The sequence below is a fragment of the Anguilla anguilla genome, chromosome 15, assembly GCF_013347855.1.
Source record: "Anguilla anguilla isolate fAngAng1 chromosome 15, fAngAng1.pri, whole genome shotgun sequence".
Classification (NCBI taxonomy): domain Eukaryota; kingdom Metazoa; phylum Chordata; class Actinopteri; order Anguilliformes; family Anguillidae; genus Anguilla; species Anguilla anguilla.
In genome coordinates, this window is record NC_049215.1 from 3,468,202 (window position 1) to 3,478,074 (window position 9,873).

At 45.1% G+C, this 9,873-nt stretch overlaps 1 protein-coding gene across 1 annotated transcript; it reads left to right on the top strand.

Annotated features, from left to right (window-relative positions):
* Positions 1-390: 390 nt before the first annotated feature.
* On the top strand, positions 391-8,526 carry LOC118214350. The gene is made up of 20 exons (XM_035394251.1): positions 391-438; positions 913-952; positions 1,481-1,554; positions 1,670-1,750; positions 1,964-2,125; positions 2,248-2,340; positions 2,682-2,843; positions 2,964-3,056; positions 3,725-3,886; positions 4,007-4,099; positions 4,586-4,747; positions 4,871-4,963; positions 5,282-5,443; positions 5,792-5,923; positions 6,147-6,237; positions 6,619-6,751; positions 6,955-7,054; positions 7,600-7,670; positions 7,797-7,894; positions 8,135-8,526. The coding sequence occupies exons 1-20, from the start codon at positions 391-393 to the stop codon at positions 8,158-8,160; spliced, it is 2,076 nt and encodes a 691-aa protein (XP_035250142.1). The 3' UTR covers positions 8,161-8,526.
* Positions 8,527-9,873: the final 1,347 nt, after the last annotated feature.

Here is a 9,873-nt window from a genome sequence, read left to right on the forward strand (position 1 = left end):
AGCCAATGTTTTGTGTAACGTTATGGACACGTCTTGTAAAATTACATGTTTGTTTTAACTATCGATATCTCTTTTTAACGTTAGCTCCCCCTCAATAGCCCCCCTAAATCTTGTGTTTTCCTTTACATTTCCACCATAAATTGGTGCAGAAAAGGCACAAATTGGTGCATAAAAATTCACCAGAATGCAGGAAATGAAGTGTTTGACGCTCAAAATTTCCTGGGGGAGAACCCACAGACCCCCGCTTATGTGTCCCCCTTCAACGTGTTCAAACGAAAGCTACGGCACTGACTAGGGCTACAACTGCGGCCAATCACACCTGTTCAGTGAAGCAAGGGCTCAGTTTATAAAACCGTTTGCAACGTATTTATTATCCTGAACAGGGCCTAGATGGAAGGTTCTGTTGACACTAAATTACTGCTAATTCAATACCCTGATGTATGTAACTACTTACGTTATTAATATTAAATAATGGCGAGTTTACAATGATTGATAGAAAACGGATGATGTGGTGAAATACAAATATTGAACGACTTTTAAGATGAGGTAGTCTATTACCGTAATAGACCACTACCTCATCTTAAAAGTCAATCGCAGTTAAACCAAAGAGATTCGAATCTCTGGTTAAACCACAACAGGCCTATTATTTTTCAAACTTCAGACACTACTGTTCGCTACAGTGGCAACTGTGACGCGACAGTATATCGATGACATTTAATAGTTCAAATTAATTCCAATTATATATATTTCGCAGTCTCCATCTGTTGACTATCATTTGACTTATTTTCTTCATTCAGTATTACGCCCGTTTGATACGCTTACTGAAATACCAAGGAGGGGACAGCCTATACAAGTCCTGCCATCATGGCAGGAATTCTTATGCAAATCCTTCTGTTGGTTTTGCTTTTTCAGTATAGGCACGGACCACGATTAAGAAACTACACGCGTTACGGTGAGTTTACTATACCTTTCTAGTCTGGCGAATTGTTGAGCTGTGAATCACAATTTTAACAATAATAAAATTTATATTTTAGTGTTAATATGCCCTCCTTTGCAGGAGGTGGTGCTGCTGTATCATCTTAACGGCAGCGAATTATCGAATTTATCGAGCTAACACGCGAACTTTTCACATGGCCTTACTCACAGACAAGTTAGCCAACTTTACAGTACGGTAAAACTTACATCCGGTTAGCTATCATCAGATCTATGTGGATTTGTTATGCGTAAATAGCCCGATGACTTCCACAGTACCTAGCTAAACTCACTATCAAATGTGGTCTTGTAATACGGTAAAGTAGCCCTATATATCTACTACCTCTAACGCAAATTTGCGGTAAACTGGTTCATGGTTTGCTAAGAAACCAATTTATCACTTTTTATTAATCACTATGTGATGTAAGCGGAACTTGTTTTAGCATCTTCCTGTGGACCTGCTTAACATTAGCAGCGGTATCTGACGTCATTTCCTCCCTCTCACCAGCGGTACTTTGCCAAGGGGATGAGACTTATAATGAAAACTCATCCCTTCTTTCCTTTGACGCCATTTTAGGAAATGTAAGTATGAATTCAGTTCGATACATAATAATGCAGTAACTGTTTTGTGTCATGTTTGTGAGGGTGAGCATAGATCAATTCTTCATTGACCATTTCCTGTTTTATGCATAAACAGGGTGTAAACCAGAATGGATTTGGACCTGGACCGGATGACCCCAACAGACCCAGTGAAATATATTCTACGGCTTTTGTGGAGGTAGGCCCACTGTGGAAATGGCTTTTCTAATTTTCTACGTTTAAACCAGAATGCTAATGTTCGCAAATACCCACAATTCCCTCTTGCTTCCTGGCAAGTACCCACAATTCCCTACGCTTCCAAGTTGCTCATGAGATATGTGGCCACTAGTCAAGACCATTGAGTTGTTCAGATAATTCCAGTTTTTCTTCATTTTCCTTTTTCCCCTTTTAGGAAACATCCTTTGCCCATGCCGGTTGGGACGCGACCCCTCTCCCCTCTGCTGTGGCACTGATTGAGATCGCCCCGGCACAGGAGTCCGTCTGGCCCAGCTTCACGGCTCTCAGACGCTTCTTCCACCAGACTCTGGAGCGTTTCCACACTTACCTGAGAGAGGTGAGCGTAAAAACCGCCTCCCACAGAATCACTTAGGGTAGAAGTCACGGTGCTATGCTTTATACTCAACAGATGCAGGTTCTTATGATTATAATAATAACAATAAATTTATTTATTAACAGCTTTTAAGCCAACTGGGCTTAGGGGATGGACGGCAGGACCACACCAAACCCCGTGAAATACATTTCTCTGACAAACTAGAGACCGTTGTGGAGGTAGGCACTGTGAGCATGTGCTTTTATTATGAAATTCTTTTTTTTTTTTTTAAACCAGATTCTCAGGGTTACCAAATGCCCGCAATTCCCTCTGCTCCCAGGCAAATACCCACAATTCCCTCTGCTCCCAGGCAAACACCCACAATTCCCTCTGCTTCCAATCAAATACCCACAATACCCTCTGATTTCAGACAAATAACCACAATTCCCCCTGCTTCCTGGAAAATAGCCACAATTCCCTCTGCTTCCAAGTTGCTCAGGAGTTATGTGGCCATTAGTCCCTGTTAAGACCATCAGGTTGTTTGTTAAGATCATTTCAGGTTTTCTTTTTCCCCTTTTAGGAAACATCCTTTGCCCATGACGGTCGGGACGCGACCCCTCTCCCCTCTGCTGTGGCACTGATTGAGATCGCCCCGGCACAGGAGTCCATCTGGCCCAGCTTCACGACTCTCAGACGCTTCTTCCACCAGACTCTGGAGCGTTTCCACACTTACCTGAGAGAGGTGAGCATTAAAACCGCCTTCCACAGAATCACTTAGGGTAGAGGTCATGGTACTATGCTTTAAATTCAACAGGATGCAGGTTTTTATGATTATAATAACAATAAATTTATTTATTAACAGCTTTTAAGCCAACTGGGCTTAGGGGATGGACAGCAGGATCACACCAAACCCCGTGAAATACATTTCTCTGACAAACTAGAGACCGTTGTGGAGGTAGGCACTGTGAGCATGTGCTTTTATTATGAAATGCTTTTAAAAAAAAAATCAGATTCTCAGGGTTACCAAATGCCCACAATTCCCTCTGCTCCCAGGCAAATACCCACAATTCCCTCTGCTCCCAGGCAAATTCCCACAATTCCCTCTGCTTCCTGACAAATATCCACAATACCCTCTGATTTCAGGCAAATACCCACAATTCCCTCTGCTCCCAGGCAAATACCCACAATTCCCTCTGCTTCCAAACAAATACCCACAATACCCTCTGATTTCAGGCAAATACCCATAAATCCCTCTGCTTCCTGACAAATATCCACAATACCCTCTGATTTCAGGCAAATACCCACAATTCCCTCTGCTCCCAGGCAAACACCCACAATTCCCTCTGTTTCCAATCAAATACCCACAATACCCTCTGATTTCAGGCAAATACCCACAATTCCCTCTGCTCCCAGGCAAACACCCACAATTCCCTCTGTTTCCAATCAAATACCCACAATACCCTCTGATTTCAGACAAATAACCACAATTCCCTCTGCTTCCTGGAAAATAGCCACAATTCCCTCTGCTTCCAAGTTGCTCAGGAGTTATGTGGCCATTAGTCCCTGTTAAGACCATCAGGTTGTTTGTTAAGATCATTTCAGGTTTCCTTTTTCCCCTTTTAGGAAACATCCTTTGCCCATGACGGTCGGGACGCGACCCCTCTCCCCTCTGCTGTGGCGCTGATTGAGATCGCCCCGGCACAGCAGTCCATCTGGCCCAGCTTCACGGCTCTCAGACGCTTCTTCCACCAGACTCTGGAGCGTTTCCACACTTACCTGAGAGAGGTGAGTGTTAAAACCACCTTCCACAGAATCACTTAGGGTAGAGGTCATGGTACTATGCTTTAAACTCAACAGGATGCAGGTTCTTATGATTATAATAACAATAAATTTATTTATTAACAGCTTTTAAGCCAACTGGGCTTAGGGGATGGACAGCAGGATCACACCAAACCCCGTGAAATACATTTCTCTGACAAACTAGAGACCGTTGTGGAGGTAGGCACTGAGCATGTGCTTTTATCATGAAATGCTTTTTTTTTTTTAACCAGATTCTCAGGGTTGCCAAATGCCCACAATTCCCTCTGCTCCCAGGCAAATACCCACAATTCCCTCTGCTCCCAGGCAAATTCCCACAATTCCCTCTGCTTCCAATCAAATACCCACAATACCCTCTGATTTCAGGCAAATACCCATAAATCCCTCTGCTTCCTGACAAATATCCACAATACCCTCTGATTTCAGGCAAATACCCACAATTCCCTCTGCTCCCAGGCAAACACCCACAATTCCCTCTGTTTCCAATCAAATACCCACAATACCCTCTGATTTCAGACAAATAACCACAATTCCCTCTGCTTCCTGGAAAATAGCCACAATTCCCTCTGCTTCCAAGTTGCTCAGGAGTTATGTGGCCATTAGTCCCTGTTAAGACCATCAGGTTGTTTGTTAAGATCATTTCAGGTTTTCTTTTTCCCCTTTTAGGAAACATCCTTTGCCCATGACGGTCGGGACGCGACCCCTCTCCCCTCTGCTGTGGCGCTGATTGAGATCGCCCCGGCACAGGAGTCCATCTGGCCCAGCTTCACGACTCTCAGACGCTTCTTCCACCAGACTCTGGAGCGTTTCCACACTTACCTGAGAGAGGTGAGTGTTAAAACCACCTTCCACAGAATCACTTAGGGCAGAGGTCATGGTACTATGCTTTAAACTCAACAGGATGTAGGTTTTTGTGATTATAATAATAACAATAAATTTATTTATTAACAGCTTTTAAGCCAACTGGGCTTAGGGGATGGACGGCAAGACCACACCAAACCCCGTGAAATACATTTCTCTGACAAACTAGAGACCGTTGTGGAGGTAGGCACTGTGAGCATGTGCTTTTATTATGAAATGCTTTTTTTAAATTTTTTATTTTTTACCAGATTCTCAGGGTTACCAAATGCCCACAATTCCCTCTGCTCCCAGGAAAATTCCCACAATTCCCTCTGCTTCCAATCAAATACCCACAATACCCTCTGATTTCAGACAAATAACCACAATTCCCTCTGCTTCCTGGAAAATAGCCACAATTCCCTCTGCTTCCAAGTTGCTCAGGAGTTATGTGGCCATTAGTCCCTGTTAAGACCATCAGGTTGTTTGTTAAGATCATTTCAGTTTTTCTTTTTCCCCTTTTAGGAAACATCCTTTGCCCATGACGGTCAGGTCGCGACCCCTCTCCCCTCTGCTGTGGCGCTGATTGAGATCGCCCCGGCACAGGAGTCCATCTGGCCCAGCTTCACGGCTCTCAGACGCTTCTTCCACCAGACTCTGGAGCGTTTCCACACTTACCTGAGAGAGGTGAGCCTTCCACAGAATCACTTAGGTTAGAAGTCATGGGACTGTGGATTTTTATTGTATAAATGATAAAATATCCAGCTGTATAAGTGGATAGCATTATATGCTAAGTAAGTAAATGAAAGTTGTCTGAGTTATATTTGTGTAGTGAGCTCTGTCTGGCTTTTCATGGGCTCAGAGAGCAAGTGTGTACTGAGCTCTGATTGGCTGTTCATGGTCTCAGAGAGCAGGTGTGTACTTAGCTCTGACTGGCTGTTCATGGGCTCAGAGAGCAGGTCTGTACTGAGCTCTGATTGGCTGTTCATGGGCTGAATGGACAGGTCTTTTAAACCTTGTTTTTTCCCCCCTAAGCTGATTGGCGGCTTGCCGGAAGAGTGGCAGCCAAACTTCGCCCTGCACGAATGGAGCAGCCAGATGTTGTCCTTCGTGGCCACTGTGGAAGCTGTCCTAATTGTTGGCAGCGTCTTCATCTCACAATGCATTGTACGTTTTGAAAATGTTTCTTTATTAATGTCTTGGTACTGTTAACGAGAGTGAAAGGGAATGGGCCTGTGCACTGTGTTCTGATCAGGCTTAAAGCAGTTGTATGAATTGGAGCCTGTGACGACACAGTATATTGGTTGCTTGTTTTGTTTTGTTTTTTTGCTGTAGTTGCAGGAACACAAGGGTGAAAGGGTTGTGATTGGTTGCTGTGTTTGCCTTACAGGTGGAATCTGCCTTCCTACACAGTGAGGAGGAACTAGACAAGGTCTACAGGAAACTACTCAATCAGCAGAATCAGACTCGGGCTGTGGAAAGTAAGCTGTCATGTACTGCATTTTGTCTCACAGCACCAACACAGCTTAATGGCAGACTCATTAAAAACACGTCAGCCACTCATTTTCAACTCTGAAGTGCCACAATGTTTTGTCATTTTTGTGCCATTGAGAGTAGAAGTTTATCTATTACCATGGCAACGTGTCAAATGGGTAAAGTTTTATTGTTAGTGGCGCCATTTCCTTGATTGACAGTGTAAAAAAGCACATTGCCACGCTCCCTTGCTGGGCACTTAATGCATCAGCGCACAAGAATCTGTGCAGCGTGCGCGTCTCTCACTGTGGTCCCCAGTGCATCAGGCAGCCTGGGCAAAGCGGTTCCCTGTGAGCTGACCTGTGGCCGTGTTTGTGTGCGCTCACCAGATCAAGTCAAGGAGCTGGAGCTGCAGCTGCAGGTGTACGAGCGAGAGAGGGCTTTCCAGGAGCTGCAGGTCCGAGAGGCCCAGGGCCACCTCAGCACCATCGACAGGAAGTGCACAGAGCGCGTCCTTAACCAGTAAGCAACGGGCCGCTGGATTGGGTGGAGGGATAGAGGGCTGCTGTGCATGTGGCATGTTGTTCAGGGCAGGGCTTGAGCTGCAGGAAGAGAGCTCTATTTTGCAGGAAGCTGGCTTAGGGCAGAATGAGTCGGAAGCCCCTAGCAGGAAGCTAGCTCAAGGTCAGTGTAAGCCTGAATCTTGTGTGCTCGCTATTTTGCAGGAAGCGCGTTCAGGAGCTGGAGGAAGCCAGAATGATGCAGGCACGGGAAGAATTAATGGCTCACAAGCGGAAGGTGAAGAAGAACCATCAAACGAACTCGGTGAGATAGCAAGCCTGCGTCTGCTTCACACGCCCACCTGACAAGAATCACAGTTCCACCCCTGATAGTTATACGAAGGTCTCCTTCAACAGTTTGTTCCCTGGTTCGGCAGTCAAATCCTACATTCAACATTCAAATGATGGAGGTCATTAAAAATAACCCTCCCATGTGACTCGGTTTCCAAACCTGTTCCTGGGGATCTACCGTCCTGTAAGTTTTCACTCTGACCCCAAAAAAGCACGCCTCATTCAACAGCTAGAGTTTTTGTTCAGCCGCTAATTAAGAGTCAGGTGTGCCAAATTAGGGTTGAAATAAAAGCCTGCAGGTGGGTAGATCTCCAGGAGCAAGGTTAGGAACCGCTGCTTTAGACTGTTTAAAAAAAATAATACATTTTGTCCTCCATTCCACATTTCCGGTTATCTCTACCCTGTGGTCACCTGACTGTGCACCTTGTCACTGACACCTTCACAGGCTTGGTTTGGTCCCAAACGTCGGTGGAACATTAATGTAACGTTTGAATCCCTCTGTTCACTATCCCTCCGCAGTCCGCAGAGGTCACCCTTCAGGAAGAACAGCTGTCACTCGAGATCCGAGAGACCAGGAGGTCTCGCAGAGAGTGAGTGTTCACCTCCAGAGCCAAAGGTCCCTTTACTGATGAGAGTCATGAATACACACTGAGAGAGCCTCATTCTATACCACAAGGTTTGGCTGTTATGACATAAACCGTTTTTTTTTTCCAAAGGCTGGCTAAGATGAAATCAGCGATGGATGAGGTGGACGAACTGGTCTTTGATTCCACGGCACGCTGTTCTAAAAGCCAGACTCCCCCTCCTGAGACTGGTGAGTGTGTTTTCCCAAAACTCGTTTGCAATGTGTTCCAGCACATTACACTCGCCTGAGGGAGCCCTTATCCGCAGAGTCCCCACTGCACACCTGGACTGTTAGTTGACGCTGCATTTCATACTGTTATCAGGAAGTGTCTTCATTTTGCACTTAATGTTCTAAATTCATAGAGTAACTTGCCAGGTCTTCTGAGCTTTCTGTTTGATCATTGTATCTCTCTCTCTCTCTCTTTTCCAGACACTCATGGCTCACAGACTGATTGATGTGTCAAAATTCACCGAACACAGGTGCACCAGGCTCTTTACCAATAAAAAACTGATCTACCAAGCTCTTCACCAATCAAAACTTACCTAACAGAGCCGCTCCAAGCTTCTCACCAATCAAAATTCACCTAACACAGGTGTACCAGGCTCCTTACCAATCAAACCTGATCTACCAAGATTCTCACCAATCAAAACTCACCTAACAGAGCCGCACCAAGCTTCTCACCAATCACAATTCACCTAACAGAGCTGTGCCAAGCTCCTCACCAATCAAAATTTACCTAACAGAGCTGTATCAGGCTCCTCACCAATAAAAACTTATCTAATAGAGCGTATAATCCAAATGAGTGTCCTGTAATTGAACTATTTCTCTCTCAATAAAGCATTGTCCAAAAAAAATGAAACTGTTTTGTTGTTTATTTTGCTGTTAGTAGAGTTGAGAGAGATGCTGTGACTTCATATGGGTGGAACAGCCTCCATGCCTATGGTTTTAAAGCATTTAAGATAAAAGTTACACAGTATTTAGTCTGTTATGCTTCCCCCCCTTTCTCCCACCGTGATTGGTCCAATCCAGTCTCCCTCCGCTGTTGAATCAGGAGAGCAGTGCCAATCAATTTGCTCGCCTCCAAAACAGGGGATGTCGGCCTCTGCTTCTGATCACACTGTAGTTCACAGGCAAGGGCACTTCCTGTGCAACAGACTGCAGGGAGCAGACAGGGTCAGGTCAACCGAGTCCTCTTCCCTCTGCAGGGGTCACTGATACACGGTCAGCTCAACTGAGTCCTCTTCCACTCTGCAGGGGTCACTGATACACGGTCAATTAAACTGAGTCCTCATATCCACTGATACTCGGTCAGTTCAACTGAGTCCTCATATCCACTGATACTCGGTCAGCTCAACCGAGTCCTCTTCCCCTCTGCAGGGGTCACTGATACTCAGTCAGTTAAACTGAGTCCTCATATCCACTGATACTCGGTCAGTTCAACTGAGTCCTCATATCCACTGATACTCGGCCAGCTCAACCGAGTCCTCATATCCACTGATACACTGTTAGCTCAACTGAGTCCTCATATCCACTGATACACTGTTAGCTCAACTGAGTCCTCATATCCACTGATACACTGTTAGCTCAACTGAGTCCTCATATCCACTGATACACTGTTAGCTCAACTGAGTCCTCATATCCACTGATACACTGTTAGCTCAACTGAGTCCTCATATCCACTGATACTCGGCCAGCTCAACTGAGTCCTCATATCCACTGATACACTGTTAGCTCAACTGAGTCCTCATATCCACTGATACACTGTTAGCTCAACCGAGTCCTCATATCCACTGATACACTGTTAGCTCAACTGAGTCCTCATATCCACTGATACACTGTTAGCTCAACTGAGTCCTCATATCCACTGATACACTGTTAGCTCAACTGAGTCCTCATATCCACTGATACACGGTCAGTTCAACTGAGTCCTCATATCCACTGATACACAGTCAGTTCAACTGAGTCCTCACATCCACAAGATCACACTTATCCCACCCGAGTCCTCATATCCTCTGAGAGATGCTGGGTATAATTTTGTAAAGTGCACATAGTGCTCAAAAGAAGACTCTCTACATTACATTGTATCAAGCAGCGTTTAATGGGTCTGTGGTTTAATGACATACTGATGATGTATCAACATGTTATCTTTTGTTATCTGGTGCTGGACA

Excerpts from the sequence above, each read along its gene's own strand:
- LOC118214350 (XM_035394251.1), top strand. The coding sequence starts at position 391 with ATGGAAGGTTCTGTTGACACTAAATTACTGCTAATTCAATACCCTGAT. Across the intron at positions 2,126-2,247 it reads TCCACACTTACCTGAGAGAG|CTTTTAAGCCAACTGGGCTT; the intron begins GTGAGCGTAAAA and ends ATTTATTAACAG. Across the intron at positions 7,055-7,599 it reads AGAACCATCAAACGAACTCG|TCCGCAGAGGTCACCCTTCA; the intron begins GTGAGATAGCAA and ends ATCCCTCCGCAG.